The sequence below is a fragment of the Pseudorasbora parva genome, chromosome 6 (genome assembly GCF_024679245.1).
Source record: "Pseudorasbora parva isolate DD20220531a chromosome 6, ASM2467924v1, whole genome shotgun sequence".
NCBI classification, from domain to species: Eukaryota; Metazoa; Chordata; class Actinopteri; order Cypriniformes; family Gobionidae; genus Pseudorasbora; species Pseudorasbora parva.
The window spans coordinates 22,140,683-22,159,322 of NC_090177.1; the positions used below are offsets into that span (position 1 = coordinate 22,140,683).

General features: G+C 39.8%; 2 protein-coding genes across 2 annotated transcripts; both read left to right on the forward strand.

Moving 5' to 3' along the window:
* The first annotated feature begins 930 nt into the window (after positions 1 to 930).
* On the forward strand, positions 931 to 3,829 carry hspb7 (heat shock protein family, member 7 (cardiovascular)). Its single transcript, XM_067446221.1, has 3 exons — positions 931 to 1,333; positions 3,119 to 3,252; positions 3,338 to 3,829. Exons 1-3 carry the CDS (start codon positions 1,165 to 1,167, stop codon positions 3,515 to 3,517), a joined length of 483 nt encoding a protein of 160 aa, XP_067302322.1. The 5' UTR covers positions 931 to 1,164; the 3' UTR covers positions 3,518 to 3,829.
* Positions 3,830 to 5,059: 1,230 nt separating this feature from the next.
* zbtb17 (zinc finger and BTB domain containing 17) lies at positions 5,060 to 12,988 on the forward strand. The gene is made up of 15 exons (XM_067446222.1): positions 5,060 to 5,212; positions 6,153 to 6,397; positions 6,779 to 6,940; positions 7,042 to 7,377; positions 7,462 to 7,551; positions 7,642 to 7,880; positions 9,148 to 9,290; positions 9,421 to 9,721; positions 10,066 to 10,153; positions 10,248 to 10,364; positions 10,627 to 10,747; positions 10,827 to 10,957; positions 11,040 to 11,312; positions 11,428 to 11,517; positions 12,278 to 12,988. Exons 2-15 carry the CDS (start codon positions 6,193 to 6,195, stop codon positions 12,604 to 12,606), a joined length of 2,625 nt encoding a protein of 874 aa, XP_067302323.1. The 5' UTR covers positions 5,060 to 5,212; positions 6,153 to 6,192; the 3' UTR covers positions 12,607 to 12,988.
* Positions 12,989 to 18,640: the final 5,652 nt, after the last annotated feature.

Here is an 18,640-nt window from a genome sequence, read left to right on the forward strand (position 1 = left end):
ACTACTCTATAGGTACTCAAGATTGACATGAGATTGACTGAAACTGAGTGTTTCACCCCCCCCCCCCCCCCCTTTAAGAGCTGTTATAGTAAAAATGGCTAAATGTTTTTTGGAGAGAGTTACACGTGTAATACTTAGCCAATTATAGCAGTGGGCGTTTAGTCGCACAGCATACATGCCCCTTCAAACAGAGCATTCAATTTAGAGCTTAAATCATATTGTATATTTTTTATATTGGCCATTTATTTGACCATAAAATAATAATAATTATAAAATAATTATCAGTTTGAAATATATAATATCAGTGCATCCCTATTTTAAATAACTCATGAAAAGGAAACGGTAAATACATGCAATCTCTGTAATGAGGAGTAAACCAACACTAAAGTGTCTATTATTAGCAACTCTCCTCCAAAAACAAATGCCTTCTAATCCGTTTTCCTAACGTCATCCATCCCTCAACGTCACTCTCTCATCAAAATTCCTTCCATCTTTCTGTTAATCCTCAGTTTGAACTGTCATTCCTCAGCATTATTGTTTATGCAGAGATGAACACCCTTAGGATCTGTGTTTAGTGTCTTATTTTCAGATTGACAGGCATTGCAAAGCCTCTGACGACTGAATTTGTAAATTACAGCAAATTGCTGTGGATGGCAGGCTGGAGAAAAATGAAAAATGGATGGAGAGCACAGAACGGGAGAGAGGAAGGGAACAGCTATTTTAGGGAGTGAGTGTCTGGAATGCCAGCTGTTGACTCAACCCCCCACCCCACACCACCCACCCCCCACTCTGTATCTTTCTCTCCCTTTCCTATCTTTGAGTCTTTGTCAGAGCCCCTTTCTCAACCTCAAGCCCTCATCACACAAAACTTTTCCGACCACAGAGCCCCTCTCCCTCGCATGATAATTATAGCACACTGTCGTCCTACAATTAACACACACACATAGAAGTAAGAACTCTCAAGCTAGACCCACCATATAAAAAGACAGCCAGACAGACAATAGCCACACCAGGGAGACAGCTAATACAAACAGGATTAATAGTGGATTCATATCATGTTTTAAAAACGGCACAAAAATACTTAATTTGTAAACTGTGCTCACGGTATTACTCTAAATAACTGACTGGATATCAATTTGAGGCAAATAAACCATCTAAACACTAATGAGTGCGACCAACTCCTCTGCCTACCGATCGGAGCGCAGTTACCATCAGAAATCCTCCTCATCTTCATCCACAACCTCAACAAACCCATACATGGAGAAGAGCCGGGGACTCTTTACTGAGGACTTTGGATCTTTCATGTGTCCAAACGATGCTTTGGGATTTCCAAGTGAGTTATTAAGGCTGGTTCCAGTTCTTTATGGATCTATATATCCTAATGAATCTTTATCAGTTTTAACTCATTAAACATTTTTGTTTTGGAAAAGAATCTGTATATATTCCCATTCCAATTACTTTGAATGACTATATAAAATAGTGGGCACTGACAAATGTGTCAAATGCATTTGGCCTGTTAATGTATTTATAGTTGTATATGAATTTCAAAACTGCTTGAGACATTTGACTATTTGTCTATGTGACAGGAGATGTATTTAATATTCACATTTGCATCTTGGTATGTGTAGAAGTATGTGTAAAAAACAACAGATTGTTCACATGTGCTATACAAGGGCACCTGGGGGGCAGAGAAAGGGTAAATTAGGGAATGCTTTGGACCAGAGCCAGTGCTGTGACTTCACTGTTGAGGAATGACTTAACAGCGTGAGGGCAATCTGTTTCTAAGCATGATATATGGATATGATATTCTAGTCTGAGATTCATCAAGACAAATTTTCACACATCATTAGAGAAGGATATTAATGCACAGGAATGCCCATTTGTAACATAGTGGTGCTTACTTAACATAACTGAGTATACAATACTTATTGCTGATTTAATGAAATCTCTGGTGGTCAAAACATTTTATGGTTTGAATTTTTAAATATTTAGTTTCTTCATCGGAAAGGTATGGTGACTTTTGTGGCACCTGCTATATGAACAAACAAAAATTGGACAATAATACAGACAATGGATAATGTCAAAATATATCCAAAAGGAAAACCTAATAAATGTAATTATGTCTGAAAACACTTCAACAAGCAACTACTGAAAACACACACACACACACACACACACACACACACACACACACACACACACACACACACACACACACACACACACACACACACACACACACACACACAGGGACATTCCATAGGCGTAATGGTTTTTATATCGTACAAACAGTTTTTTCTATCCCCTTACACGGCCCCTGTCCCTAAACCTACCTATGATACATAGGTAAACCTACATAGGTTTATACCTATGTCTCTAAACCTATGATTTATAAGCATTTTGAAAAGTGGGGTCATGGCCAATGTCCTCATATTTCACCCTCTTCTTGTAATACCTATACCCATGTTATTATACACATTTGTGTCCTCATATGTCACAAAAACACACACACACACACACACACACACACACACACACACACACACACACACACAAACACACACAAACACACACACACACACACACACACACACACACACACACACACGTGTATGTGTGTGTAGATAGATGATAGGTAACACCAGCTGACAGCCGCCCTCCATGAATTGGATAGAATTTAATATTGTATTTCTTCTAATAATTGTATTGTTTCATATAGAAATTTGTGGTGCATAATTAGAGGTAAATATTGTCCAGTATCATGAAATTCCATAAAAAAAGTAGTACATTCCTTTCATTAATACAGTTTTGTTTGTCATAACCCATAAGCGAGGAATAACACAGGCTCAATACTTCATGCTACTAAAAATAAAGAAAATAGATTTTATTTCATAATCTTGTCTGTTTTACACTCACCACTAAGAAAAAATGTATCCATTACGATGTAGTAAAAAAATCTAAAACAAGAGGAAATCCTATGAGAAATATAAAAGTAGCGCTGCCATGGATGACACCGGGTATTAAGAAATATCAGATCCCTGGATGATGCGATTGACCAATCAGAATCACTTGTGTAATATATTTCAGATATCACATTAGATGGTATGTTTTCCTTCAGGCAAAACAGGGACAGTTGGGAACATCAAGACTCTGGGAGACACATACCAATTCACAGTGGATGTCCGAGACTTCTCTCCTGAGGATGTGATAGTCACCACCTCAAACAATCAGATTGAAGTTCATGCTGAAAAGGTAAACAGACACAGGCCTCTGTATAATACAACATATTTTTCAGAATATATCATTAATTCCCTTATGTATGCATTTTGTTCAACAGCTTGCTACTGATGGGACAGTGTTGAACACTTTTACCCATAAATGCCAACTACCAGAGGACGTGGACCCCACCTCGGTCAAGTCATGTTTAGGGGCTGATGGGACTCTCACTATAAAAGCACAGAGAAACACTGCAAAACTAGAGCATGCACAGACGTTCCGCACAGAGATCAAAATTTAGATCTTTCCCCTCCTACTGTATCTGTTTCCCTGTGATAAATGACCTTGAAAATATAGTTACTTAGTCCTGCTTTGTCATTCCACCATGACCTTCTCTTATTTCTTCTCATTACACTAGGATGGAATTTAATCTTGTCATATGTATTCAAAACATTCAAGACAAATGCACTGCTAACATCAAATCCCTGCCAACTGCATATCACCTTACAATATACAGTTGGGTCCAAAAGTCTGAGACTACATTAAAAATCTGTGATTCGAAATTTAAACGTAAAAAGAAAGAGTTTTTTTTATATGAATACGATTTTTATTTTATTTTTATTATTATTATTTCCATGTCACCAATTAAGTAAACAAATCTGCAACACTATTCATGTGACTCTTTGTACAGATGGTTAAATATTCTATTTCTTGCTTTAATTGAAGCTTAAGATGTTTTTTCAATCATTCTCAAATTATACTATAGAGAACATGATCAGGTTTGACAAATTTGTTGAGTTTGGAGTTAAACTTGTATGAGTTTAACTCCAAAGCTGCTATCATTAAAGGAAAAGGGACAATCCAAGTGCTAAGATATTCTTGAAAAAAGTTAACTTCTCACATTTTTGGAGCCTACTGTATAATAAACAACTAATCTTACCAAATGGTGAGAAACCTATTCATTGAACTGATTGCTATTCTTATCAAACACTACATTTTCTAAATGTAAAATTGTTGATTTGTGTGATTAAAACACTACTGTAAAACAGAATAAAACCAGAACAACTTTGATGAATATTTTGGGCGTGTGAGTCAGTGATTTGGTTTCTGTCCACTTCAATTAAAGTGGACATCATGAGCAAATGACAGGAATATGTCTCTAAGTACTTATTCTATAAATAGTCTGCTGTTATTATTCAGTCTTAGGCCTATCATCTACTATTTTTAAGCTTTATGTCATCAACCTGTCACTGCTGAACCAGATACAAATGTATGCTAGTACATGTTGCACATATTAAGATTATTCTTTAAAAATTGGAAATTAAATTAAAAAATAAGTTATCCCTGCATCCAGAGAAACAGCTAAATTATGCACCATCTATTTATAAAAAAATTAAATTCTATATAAAACAGCTGGTTTAGGGAGTGTTTTCCAGCATTCGACATGTAACTTATATTCTAAATTCTTGAGGAAATATGAACATTTACATGAGATCAACAAATGTAGCAACATATATAGCTACTAAAGCTCTTGAATGTGAATTGGGAGCATAAATCGTTTGCCAATTTTTGCCCAAAGCTACATGGTAATGGTTTCCTGAGAGTTTAGTTAATGTGCACTAAAACTGCCCCCTTAGATTTGCATATAAATTCAAAACAATTAAAATGTAACCCGTGGTGTTGTTTAAAACGCATTAATGACCCAATTCATAACCTAGCTGCGTTGTATTTTATGGATATTTCCCCACTCTGGTCTCATTATTAGACTACTTAATAATAGCTAAAGTTCGCCGTCATGTGGTCAAAACAGTTACAAGAAAAGTCCGCGCATGCGCTGTGGTGCTTAACTTCAGCCATTCGCTCGGCCACTATCAATCGATCAGAGAGCAGAAGATGGCGGCGCGACGAGGCTGAGCACTGAGATCGATCACCGAAACACTCGATTGGACGGATCAGCTGAAGTCAGTGAAAGCTAGAAACTCGTCTATTCTATAAGGTAAAGAACGTCAAACATGACCCGATCATCAAATTGTTTTAGGACTACTTTTCATACATGTCTCTCATGAACGCGCAGCTAAAATAAGCAAAGAAGAGGCAGGATTATAGCCCGCCTCTGTCAGCGCCATCTTGATCCAGCAGGGCCAGGCACGCTGAATTAATCCCGGAGTGAAGAGAGAGAGAGGACTCATAATCAATCCGCAACATCGTCACATTCTTGTTGGGCAATTGCGCAGTTATTCGCCAAATCACTTGACGTATTTATTCGCTAAAGATAGACAATCAGACATCATTGTGCTCAGCTCGGTTGATAATGACAATTTGAATTACACTGTGGGGGTTGGGACCAAATGTTCCGAGCGAGCACGAAATAAACGTTTCGATGTCACACAGAAACACACGTAGCCTACATGTTACATGATGTTTGTTTATTGAAGTAAATAGTCGGTTGTATTAGTAATGTTCTGTAATTTGCATGCACTGAATCATAATGAGAATAATGCAGCATAGAATCATTTTGTACTGTAGATTAGATATTAGATAATTTTATTGAAATTATAATATGCCCAAATATAGTAGTACAGTTAGATTAGATGTAGATTATAGCACAAGAATAATTTTTAAGTGTTAATTCTTCAAATTGTGAAAGAACTTGCTTGGAAAAATACGATATTGAATCATGGCCCTAATCACTATAGATAGAATGACACTTTCTCATACATCAGATAGTGTTGTGTTTTTTGTTTTGTTTTTTACTTTTACACATTCACAGGGACAGGGGCTATACAAAATTTATAAGTATGGGCTTAGTTGGGACAAAGTTAACCAGACGAAGACCCTGTTTACATCTTTGCAAACTGAGACATTTTGTTTATGAGCCTCAAATGCAAAAGCAGCAATATGGCAATACATTATTTTTTTCTCCTTTTTATGATCAGGATACTGTGGCCTAAAGTGCTATAGTCTGCTTCATCAATTATGGACTTTCCTTGGCATAGTGGGAAAGTCCTAGGGCAACTTAATGAACAACGTCAGTTGGGTCTTCTTTGTGACTGCACTTTTGTGGTGGATGGAGTAGACTTCAAGGCCCACAAGGCTGTGCTGGCAGCATGTAGTGCTTACTTCCGCACACTCTTTTTGGACCAGAAAGATGTTGTTCATCTTGATATCAGCAATGCAGCAGGTAGGCTTGCATCTTACTGAGGACTTTAATTCAAGGGACTGTCCATTTAAAAATACAAATTCACCCTCATACTGTTTCATATGCATTTCATTATTTCTGCGGAACACAAAATAAGATATTTTGAAGAATGTTGAGAGCCAAACAATATTAGTGCCCATTGAATGGACAAAAACTAAAGAAACGATACCACTTAAGAAAGATAGCCATACACATTTGCAACAACATGAGGGTGAAATAGTAATTATTGCAAAATAAGTAATTATTTTTGGGTGAAATCTCTGATCTTTTGTGGTAAATTTTATTTAATTACTTTTTAACATTTCTGTGCTTTTTAGTTGTTTGTTTTCTGCCTTTGTCTAATCCTATCAATCTTTTATTCAGGTCTTGAGCAGGTCCTTGAGTTTATGTACACCGCAAAGCTGACTTTGAACCCTCACAACATAGAAGACGTTCTTGTTGTAGCTACTTTCCTTCAAATGCAAGAAATTGTCAATGCTTGTTCAGCTTTTCAGTCTTTAACTGTCTCTTCATCAACCAAGCCTGGTTAGTGCATAGTTCCGATTTTCATATGCTGTTAGTTTAAGAAGTTACTGTAGTTATAAGTCTCTCAAGCTGCCCTTTCTCATTTGTGTTCATGTAAATAGTAGTTAATAAGGAACAGCAGAGATCTGTAAGGAATCCAGAAGATACAAGTTTCCAGGCGGAGCAGGAGAGTCATTCAGTGACTCCGAATGCAGTTCCTGAAGTAAAGGAAGCTCTCTCGCAGTCTAAAACAACAGAAACCCAGGAGGCTGCGAGTAACATGACTGAGAAACAAAGCACAAAGTCTCTGAGAGTTGTCAGCAAAATTAGTGGGCCATCCAAAGTGAGGCAAAAAAAAGCCTGTGTTTTGGATCGCAATACAGAAACAGAGGAAGAGAGAGCCACAAAAGAAATTCCACCATACCAAGATGACCCTTCTGACTCAGACTACTCTCCTAGTTAGTGTCCATTCTCTACTCGTAGTGCTTTAGTTATTGTTAACCATGTTTCAATACTTGTGTGACACTGTACTGCTCCTGCAGAACTCTCACAGAGGATGGCGGCTAAACGGTCATATGTTAGCACAAGAAGAAGCAAGTCGAAATATGCAACAGTTCACAAGTCTACACGAGGTAAATTCTGCCTTATATAACTAATGCGTACAGTACATCCACCTCATTTTTATTTTTAGGTTTCACAACTGTTAACATTTTTGCTGAAAGTTGATGATGCAGAGGAAAGTGTGTCAAAAGCTGAAAGCATGGAGAATGTGGTACAAGAAGAGGATGGAGAGGATGAAGATGAAGGAGAAGAGGAGGAGGAGGAGGAAGAGCAGGAAGAAGAAGATGAAGAGGAGATGGACACAGAGGATGGGGAAACGAGTTCAGAGGGGAAGCATTCTGCGACCGCAGCTGAGCGCAGTGAGTCCAGAGCATACGGCTCCGTCACACACAAGTGTGAGGTGAGAGATTCTTCAATTTTGTAATCCTTTTTGTCTTTGTCCTTTAGGTCTGTTAAGTGGATACATCTTTATTGTTGTCAACTATATCCGTATCTTAACATTTTAGAAAAGCTGTATACACTCTTAAAAATGAAAAGGTTTTTAATTTGCATTGATGGTTCCATGAAGAACCTTTAACATTCATGGAATCTTTTCATTGAACAAAAAGGTTCTTTATAGTGGAAAAGATTATTAAAATGTTAAAGAGAACATAAGAAACTAGCAAAAGGAGTTAGTTTAAGAACTTTTCACTGAAAGTTCTTTGGGGAACCAAACCTAGTTCTTCTGTGGCAGGGGTGTCCAATTCTTTTCCAGAAGAGAGTTTTAACAGCCCTGTTCTATGGCATAGCTCTGAGGGAAAACATTTTTTTGGAATCATTATTTTTAAATGTATTCACGAGTTCACACTTACATCGATTAAATAGAGTAAAGATTATGAGTATTTGGCGTGCTGTCCGGGGAGGGCTCCAGGTGCGGAAATTTTTGCCCGAACCCAGAGTATCCCCCAGCTTTTCCAGATAGTAGTCATCCATTATAGTCATCCAATAAAATTTAAGTACAAAATATGAATATAAAAGAAGTTTTTTTTTTTTAAGATTTCCATTTCAAATAAATGCATCAATATTTAAAGAGAAAAATGTTTCGAAAATTTAGCATATCATTTGTTTTTAACATTGATGTAACAATGTAACAAACTTTAATTAATAAATAAATAAACAGACTGAAAGTAAAACCGGCAGCCTCCTCATGGATGGGTAACGCACATACACATAATAAAACGTAAACAAAACACAACATATCATTCAGGCCTGGTCCTCTCTCATCCTCTCGTCTCTCGTTTATGCCGCTCTGCTTGTCACAGTTGATAATAAAAAAATCTGCTTGTCACAATTGATAAAAATAAAAATAAATAAAAAAAATTGAGCAGCAAATCAGCATATTAGAATGATTTCTGAAGGATCATTTAACACTGAAGACTGAAGGAATGGCTGCTGAAAATTCAAATTTAATTTGTATTTCATATTACAGGTTTACTATATTTATTTTAATTTAAATAAATGCAACCTCTGTGAGCATAAGAGACTACTTTCAAAAATACTAAAACAATCTCCCTGACCCTAAACTTATTATTAATTCAATGATGTTAAATAAAAAAATGAAAATAATGTACTTTTTCAGTGTCAGGTTAAATAGTTCTATTTACATTATGTTTTTGTGATTCTTGCAGGACTGTGGGAAAAAGTTTACACACACAGGCAACTTTAAACGTCACATGCGCATTCACACTGGTGAGAAGCCATTTAGTTGCAGAGACTGTAACAAAGCCTTCTCAGATCCAGCTGCCTGCAAAGCACATGAGAAAACACACAGGTCAGCACTATATAAATAGTCTAATGCTCTTCCTCTACAGTCTCAACCAACACAAAATAAGTAAACCATATTTACAGAAAAACTTCACCATGTGCAGATTTCCTCACACATGTTCTTTTTGTTTCTTCAGTCCTCTAAAGCCATACTGCTGTTCCACATGTGGAAAGAGTTATCGGCAAATCAGTTTGCTGAACCTACACAGGAAGCGTCACACGGATGAGGCACGGTATAGCTGTGAGGACTGTGGGAAGCTCTTCACCACTTCTGGAAACCTGAAACGACATCAGTTGGTGCACAGTGGAGAAAAACCCTACCACTGTGACTACTGCGAACGGGCCTTTTCTGACCCCACTGCCAAGATGCGACATCTAGAGACCCACGACACTGACAAAGGTCACAAATGTCAACACTGTGACAAGAAATTTAACCAGGTGAGGGATCCATTTAAACTGGTGTTAAATTGAACCACTATTGTCTTTATAAATGTAATTCTAAAAAAACTTACAGTAGTATAATGATGTATTACAGTATTAAATGTAATACATACAGTTCCGTTCAAATGTCTGTGGTTTACTACAAAAACGAATGTTAACTATAAACTAGATTAATAATAATAATAATTAAAAGTATAAGTATATAATAGCATTAGGATATATTACGGGCATAAAAAAAAGCTGAGGGCACAATCTGAGGAAGTTATTAAGGTCAGAATGCACGGTAAACTGGTAACTGTGAGCAAATATATTTAATTTTGCATTTATTTTGATTTTTCCAGTTGGGGAACCTAAAAGCACACCTAAAGATCCACATTGCAGATGGGCCACTTAAGTGTAAGGAGTGTGGGAAACAGTTTACCACCTCAGGTGAGATTTACACATTGGGACAAGGTGTGGCATTTTTGCAGCAATATATACATACGCAGAGGAATTTTAATGTCCCTCCATGGTCTGCTCACAGGCAATCTGAAGAGACACCTACGTGTGCACAGTGGTGAAAAGCCGTTCATCTGTATGCACTGCCAGCGAGCCTTTGCCGACCCTGGGGCCTTGCAGAGACATGTGCGCATCCACACAGGTATGAGCCATTTCTCAGCCAAATGAGGAATACTGTGACATGTTTATTTCCTGAAGAACACTCAAGACTACAATTGAGTTGGTTCATGGAATTCAGAAACAGTGCTTACTGATATGAAGTGATATATAAAGAATAATTTGTAACTTTTCAGGACTTTTTCCATGCTCAAACAACATTACACACTAAGGAAAGTTGAAAATGTAAAAAGCATAATAGGTCCTCTTTACAAGGTTATTTGAATGTCTCTGTCTTATGGTTTTAGGGGAAAAGCCCTGTCTGTGTCTGATTTGTGGAAAAGGCTTCACACAGGCCAGTTCACTCATTGCTCATGTTCGCCAACACACTGGGGAGAAACCGTATGTGTGTGACCGCTGTGGAAAAAGGTATTTGAGACACAGCATGAATGATTTTGCACAATGGCACCACATATTAAAAGTTTAATTTTATTATCATACTTTAAAGGTTTGTCCAGTCCAGCCAGCTGGCCAATCACATCCGTCATCATGACAATATCCGACCACACAAGTGCCACACTTGTAACAAAGCGTTTGTCAATGTGGGAGATCTCTCAAAGCATATCATCATACACACAGGTAAGAAGCTATTTTTTTTTATACTTGAGCCTTTTCTTATGTATTTCTCTCTTATGTGCTTCTAATGACTTCTTTGTTACAGGGGAGAAGCCTTTCCTGTGCGATAAATGTGGCAGAGGATTCAACCGTGTTGACAATTTGCGTTCCCATGTGAAGACGGTGCACCAGGGGAAGGCGGGCATGAAGAGACTGGTGGTGGCTGAGGAGGATGACGAGGAGGAGAAGCTGTTGTCTGACTCTGCCCCGGGCTCAGAGCTTGACAGTAATGAAGTCAACATCGTCACGGTTACTACAGACGACATTGTGACTTTGGCCACCGAGGCTCTGGCTGGCAGTGCCGTAGCACAGCTCACAGGTGAGAGAATGTGACAGAGGAGTGTGGTTCCTAAGGGCATATGCCTAATCTGATAGTCACCATAATGGCACTTGAACTGTCTCCTGATATTATTTGTTGTTCTTGACCCCTGTAGTGTTGCCAGTGGCAACATCTGTATCCGCAGACGAAACTGAGGCATTAAAAGCAGAGATCACCAAAGCAGTGGAGAAAGTCCAAGAAGAAGGTAAGTAATACCAAAGTCCCTTTAAGACAAGTTATTTCACTCGACGTACATCTTTGAAACACCTCTCGGGCAAGTGCAAGTGCAGCTTCGATCTCTTTGAATGGGGAAACCCTTTAAGTATAACAGGGCAACTTCTCCAAAACTATTTGCCAAGCTTACGATTACATTTCATGTTTGAAATCATCAATGAAATCGGACAACTGCCTCATTTTATTTTCTAAATGCTTGAATCATGGACAAAGATAATGCGCAATCCTAAACGCACGTCTCAGAACACTGCCTGTTGCTATAGCAACAGGTTTCATTTTTATATCACAAACAAAAAGTGTTAGCTTCTTTATAGGCAAGTAAACAGTAAGTAATAAAATAAGAACAAATACAAGTGATAGATGGCACAAATAAATACAAAAGACCATAAATACAAATTAAATAAACAGTGCTTTAAGGTATTCAGGTACAGTACTATTATCAGGTACAGCATTAACTGTGAAAGTTAACAAATTCAGCAGTTACTTTTTACATAGAAGACATATCAGGGTTCCTTGAAGCTGTTTTAAATGAAAGCAACAGGCACTGTCATATCTTCAAATATGTCACTACCATTGTTTCGTCTCAAAATGCTCAACAGTTTTAAGGCTTGTTTATAAAAGCTACTTAAATCTCCCCTCAAGCAGGTCGTCTATGAGTTACAAAGAATAGTTTATCATGGACGTGTTCACTTAATGCCAAGCTGAAACAGTGTGCTACTTTATTCCTGCAGATCCCAACACCCAGATCTTGTATGCATGTGACTCGTGTGGTGAGAAGTTCCTGGATGCCAGCTCTCTCGCCCAGCATGTGCGCATTCACACCGCCCAGGCCCTGGTCATGTTTCAGGCAGACTCTGACTTTTATCAGCAATACGCAGGAGACGGCACATGGCAAACCACCGAGCAGGTCATCCAGGGAGGGGAGCTCTTGTTCCGGACTCGGGAAGAGGAGAGCGAGGAAGGAGAAGGAGCTCTAGCCCAGCCAGAATCTCAAAGTGAGGGGGCAGAGGAGGAGACTAGTTCACAGGCAATGACAGAGGAGGAGTCTGAAAAGGTTTAGTCCGAAAGCCAAGGACAGTGATGAGTGACCTGAATCAGCCCAATGAGAGTTTAGACTGTCACAAAGTGTAATATTTCTCACCAGAGGTATGGTTATTACTGATTAAAAAGGTATTATTAAACATTCATATTTTGAAAATGCTATGTAGATATAATTTCTCAAACCACAGCACTATGAGTGCAAAGCATATTAAAACTAAATTGTATAGAGTTAAGTTTAAATTAAAAAAGAGGACAAGATAGAGAATAATTTAATATGAAAATAACTTGTAATGCTGTCAAACCATTTAATACCATTTTCTCTCTGTATATGTCCTCTGCCAGCTCATGTATTCACACTATTGTAGACTATTTTACTGAGGCCAATTAAATATATGACTGTACTACAAGTTTAACTTCTCAACAAATCAAGTTTCAACAAACTTTTGTTTAATTACTTTATTTGTGGTTTGTAGAGTTTACTCATTTTCCGCTTGAGCATAGTACTGCTTTAACATTTTAAAATGCATTGTGTCTTAGACAGGGGCGTAGCACCAAATTTTGGGCCCTGGGTACAAACCATCTTGCTGGGCCCCCGTACCATGTATGTGTATGTATAGAAAACTGACTTCTAAGGCCCCCCCCCTGCCTCGGGCCCTGGTTACTCAGTACCCTTTATCCCCCCAGTCCCACGCCCCTGGTCTTAGATAATAAGTATAAAAAATATTGTTACTTGTTTAGATCAGTGAAGTGTATTGCAATTAAGCTTCTATTTTTGAATATCACAGCTTTCATTGCCAGATACTCTCATATAAACTAGTATTACAAGTGATCAAGGTCATTTTGGTCCAGTTCTGTTGGAGTTTATCGAACAGAAAATTGTATCGCAATTAGATACAATACAGACTTTAAAAAAAAAATTAAGCCACATTTAAAGTACAAAACACAGGAAAACTTAAAGTCTGTAATTTAGTGGTTTGTTAATAAACCACTATTTTTGGATGGTAGTGAAATAAAGGTCTATACACTATTGCCTGGAAAACAAAGCTACTGGTGTTTACCCTGATTTAATCTCCATGAAAACAGTTTCAAATGCATTGAGACTTGATTAGAGCTTTACAAATATAATCAGTGTGGAAACACTACTTGGACCACATTACAATGCATTTTGTTGAGCGCAGTTTGATATGGACAGGGGGTTTTAGATGTATGGATGCTTTGTTGTTTAAAGTGTGGTTATGTTCAGTAATAGGTTTCCATTGGCAGTAATTGCAAACTGCTCTTTCATGTGGAGGTTCAAGTTGTGCTAATTAAGGATTGAACCTTTTCTTCAAAACAAGTTTTAGTTCTTTCATGTGTCAGCTCATTGGGCTTTAGAAATAACAGTGAAACAATTAGGTAAATGAACAGGAAAAACAGGTGTTGATTATTTTTCGCTTTTTTCTTTTTAAAAATATACATACTTGGTTTGGAGCTATTTGCTCAGGTTTTCATTTTCTGTATAAGGACATACTATAAAGTTTAATCCCAGTAATGAAGGTGAGAGAAGTAGACTCAAATATAACTTGATTTATTAACAAAGAAAAGTCCCTTTGCACTAACAACGACCACAAGCAAAACAGTGTGCCATCCCTAAACAATACCAGACAATGACTGTGGGAAACAGAAACTTTAATACACAAGGTGACAAATTTAATTACAAACAGGTGTGCTGGTTAAATCAATATCCATGACAACTGATGACTAAAAGTCCATGAAAATTAAATGAATACCAACTAAACAAAGAAGGTGGCTCCTGAGTCTTGACACCACAAAAGAAGAGTAAATAGTCCTTTTATGAGGGAGAGTCATAACAGGTAGTCCGAGGAGAGTACCAGAGTGGATCAGATGAAGGGAGGAGATGAATGCAGGTGGAGGCAGATGAAAGTCCCAATTACAGGTGGCAGAACAGAGTACCAGGGTGGATCAGATGGTGGGAGGTACCAGGAAAGAGTAGGATGATGCAGGTGGAAGCCCAGAGCACAGGTGATGCAAAGGCCCACAGCTGAATCGTTGGTGGAAATCAGGGTAGAGTTAGTGGCCTGACCGGCAGCGATGGAGCTGAGATATATGGGTGAAGCTGAGGCGATGGCAGGACTGGATGACAACGTAGGATCTAGAAGCCTAGGTGGAGCTAAGCGACAAGCTCTTGAGGTGGAACCAAGGAGCTGGTGGACTGAGACAACTCCGGAGAGACTGAGGACTTAAGCTTGGAACATACTCTGCAAGAACAAAGAAATTTGTTCGTTTTCTTGAGGTGGCAAAAACAAGAACAAAGTTCGTTTTGGCCAGTACATTCATACTTCACGAGAAAAGCAGGTGCCGATCATCTGCGTTTCTCCACATTAACCACGCCCACTTTAAATCTCTGACCAATCACAAAATAGTTCTCGGACACCCACAAGAAAAAAGTTCTGCTTAGACGATGTGTCGGGAACAAGCTGCAAGAACTCCCAAACCAGGGCTGTGAGAACAAATGACGTAATTTTGTTCTCGCACCCCCGGAGCGAGAACTTTTTTCTCTGTTCTTGTGGAGTATGTTGCAGCCTTTAATGTGTCGGGTCTTGTTCCCGACACATCGCCTAAGCAGAACTTTTTTCTTGCGGGTGTCCGAGAACTATTGTGTGATTGGTCATACATTTAAAGTGGGCGTGGTTAATGCGGAGAAACGCAGATAATCGTGCCGATCATCTTCACTGCTTTTCTCGTGAAGTATGAAATGTACTGGCAAGAACGAACTTTGTTCTTGTTCTTGCCACCTCGAGAAAACGACCAAATTTCTTTGTTCTTGCAGAGTATGTTCCATGCTTAAGGCGGATCCAGAGGGAAGGCAGAGCACGAGTTTAAGGGGTGGAGGGAGAAAGCACAGCGAGAGGCCTGGAAGCAGGCAGAGCGAAGTCTGACCACGGTTGAGCTGGAGGGACGAGGGTGCCCGGTGAAGCCATAAGGACAACTGTCCCAGGTGGAGCCAAGGGGGTGAGAAGAAAAGATGGAGCAGACTGGTTGATGGGTCAAAGTGCAGTTACAGAAATAGTGACCCGAAGCAAAAAGCCAGGGGATCCACACTCCAAGGCAGAGCTGTTACCCAGAAGCTCAGAGGCAGATATAGCTTCAATGGTAAATCCAGTTGTGCAGCCATAAGAAAAACTGTCCCAGGTGGAGCCAAGAGGGTAAGAAGCCGTGGTGGAATTATGGGAATAGTGACCCGAAGAGAAAAGCTAGGGGATCCACACTCCAAGGCAGAGCTGGTGCCCAGAAGCTCAGAGGCTGAAACAACTTGAATGGTAAATACAGTGGTGGAGCCCGAAGGACTGACGGGCACTAGTGAAGGCAGGTCAGAGGAACAAACTAGCCTGGGCAGAGTGATGCATGGTGGGTGTATTATCCACAGTAATGAAGACTTTAGGCTGGGCAGGTCCAGTATCAATGATGGCTTTGAGCTGGGCAGGATTAGCTCCTCTAAATATCCCAGGATCATTTGTAGAAATAGCTCGGGCTCTGCAGTGGCTGTTAATGCTGGCATCAGCAGAGGGTAAATGCACTGCAGACACCAGATGATCGCCTCTCCAGGTTCCTTTCTCAACATTTTGTAATTCCAGGGAACTGTATCCAATACAGAGACTTTAATGTCTCATCATTAAAGTTCATTTTTTACAGCAGTTGACAAAAGTGGGTGGAGCGCTCCAAGATAGAGGTCCTCACAGACTAGTTTCTGCCATGAATGCCCTCTCAAGTCAAAATTTGCATGTGACACGCTCAAAATCACAACTTCAGAAGTAGGAAGTTTAAAATTTAGGATAGCACGTAAATACATAAATCAATGAACTTGGCTGCAAAATCCATCTTTTTGCCTCCGGTATAGCACTGTCACATTTTAACCCAGGAATGAAGAAGGTGGGTGAAGTATAAAATATAACTTTATTTATTAACATAAATATAATTAAGGCAATGCATGAACAACAAATAAGCAGCAAAAATCGACAGGTGTGTGGTCTTGTAGTTTAGACAAATATTCTTGTGTGCAGGCCAGGCAGATTATAATGCTAAAAGTCAGTTAAAATAAATTAATATTATAACTTTATTATGAACAGGTGTGCTAGTTAAATGAATAAGTTTGACAACAACTTATAGTTGTGGGAAACTAGAACAAAGGGAACAGTTAACTAAAGAGAAACGGAGCATTTTCCACCATTTGTATTGAGACACATTGGCTGCGTTCGAAAACCTAGGCAGCTGACTTGTTGCCTCGCTGCCTTATGAGACATTGACTTGTAAGGCAGCGTTTTGTGCATTAAGGCACCTCACGAAACAATTTCGGACAGACTTCTAAGGCAGTGTAGCAGTTTAATGACATGCAGCTAACGTTACATGGAGAGACCTTTGGTGAGAACTAAACACACATTTAATTACTACATTAGTCATTTCTCGCTAGAAATGACATCAGAAGTGAAAAATATTCGTAAAAAACGTACTCGGTTACTTTCGTAACCTCGGTTCCCTGAGAGAGAGGAACGAGTATTACGTAAGGGGAAAAACTCCTTTTCTCGAGAATGTGAAGCAAAACTTTTAATAAAGGTATCTATGTAAAGCGCAGTGAGCTGCACGGCCATAGCCCAGCGCGAGGAGCGCTCTGATTGGCCGGGCTGCGGCAACTGCAGGAACCTATGGTGAGGCGGCTGAGAGGAACGAACCAATGGGGGGCGTTCCAGAAGCCCGCCGAAAAAGGTGCTTATATTTGCATACAGGAGGCTATATAAGACCCTAATTCGCCATAGGTGTCAGGTTTTAAGATCGACTGAAGCGATACCTGAGAAGCATAAACACGGCACGGAACGTAATACTCGTTCCTCTCTCTCAGGGAACCGAGGTTACGAAAGTAACCGAGTACGTTCCCTTTCGAGAGAGGTTCCTCGTATTACGTATGGGAACACAATGTAAAGCGCCGTGTGTGCTGACTGACCCAGTATACCCAAAGCACATGTTATAAACCCCCGAGACACCGACAGAGGCGGCTTATAAGGGGAATGAAGAACCGGAAGAGTCGGTTCGTTTGAACAGCTGATCGGACATAGTCGGATCTTTTGATGAATGAATAGTGCTTAAGGACTAATGTGTACAGGCCAAAATGTAAGGCAATCTGTTTGCCAGGGTCAAGATAGAGCCTAGATGGAGAGAAGCCCTGCTTGTAGAGCTGGAACCTCCAACTTGTAGAATCTGATAAAAGTGGACGGAGAGGCCCAGCCTGCCGCCGCACAGATATCTTCCAAAGAAATGTCACACGACCAAGCCCAAGATGAGGCCATGCCTCTAGAGGAGTGGGCTTAAATGCCTGTAGGACAGGTTAGGTCCTGGACCTATATGCTAGTGGGACTGCATCCACTATCCAGTGTGAGAGACTGTTTCATGACAGCACAAACTTTAGTGCGGCCACCGAAGCAATGAAGAGCTGATCCGACTGCCTGAAGGGGGCGGAGCGCTCTAGATACAATCTCAATGCTCTGACTGGGCAGAATAGGTTTGCGTCTTATTCTCTCTGAGACGCGGGTTAAGCAGTGCAAAGACCTGCATACTGAAGGGGTTGATAGCACTTTCAGCATAAAACCATGCCTCGGTTTGAGCACAACCTTGAAGTTGCTGGACCCAAACTCAAGACAGGAAGGGCTCACGGAGAGTGCAGGTAAGCCACCCACTCGGTTAACCGAGGCCACAGCCAGCAGAAAAACGGTTTTGAGTGATATGTGCTTCAAGCTCGTGTTCTGAAGTGGTTAGGAGGGGGAACCCTTCAGGGCCTCCAAAACCATGGCGAGGTCCCAAATAGGGACCGAGGTAGGGGCAAGGAGGGCTGAATCTCCTGGCCCCTTTAAGAAAACACACAATAAGATCACTTTTCCCTAGTGAATGTGCCGCGATCGGAGCGTGGCTAGCTGCTATGGCGGAGACACACACCCCGAGTATGGAGGGGGGACGACCCGCATCCATTAGCTCTTGGAGAAAGCGAGCGGTTCCGCCAGTTCGCA

What these genes read in the sequence shown, in the direction of transcription:
- hspb7 (XM_067446221.1), top strand. Translation starts at nt 1,165, where the DNA reads ATGAGTGCGACCAACTCCTCTGCCTACCGATCGGAGCGCAGTTACCAT. An exon ending in CGATGCTTTGGGATTTCCAA is followed by an intron (nt 1,334 to 3,118) that starts GTGAGTTATTAA and finishes GTTTTCCTTCAG; the next exon opens with GCAAAACAGGGACAGTTGGG. An exon ending in TTGAAGTTCATGCTGAAAAG is followed by an intron (nt 3,253 to 3,337) that starts GTAAACAGACAC and finishes TTTGTTCAACAG; the next exon opens with CTTGCTACTGATGGGACAGT.
- zbtb17 (XM_067446222.1), top strand. Translation starts at nt 6,193, where the DNA reads ATGGACTTTCCTTGGCATAGTGGGAAAGTCCTAGGGCAACTTAATGAA. An exon ending in TGACTCAGACTACTCTCCTA is followed by an intron (nt 7,378 to 7,461) that starts GTTAGTGTCCAT and finishes CTGCTCCTGCAG; the next exon opens with AACTCTCACAGAGGATGGCG. An exon ending in GGAGAAAGTCCAAGAAGAAG is followed by an intron (nt 11,518 to 12,277) that starts GTAAGTAATACC and finishes TTATTCCTGCAG; the next exon opens with ATCCCAACACCCAGATCTTG.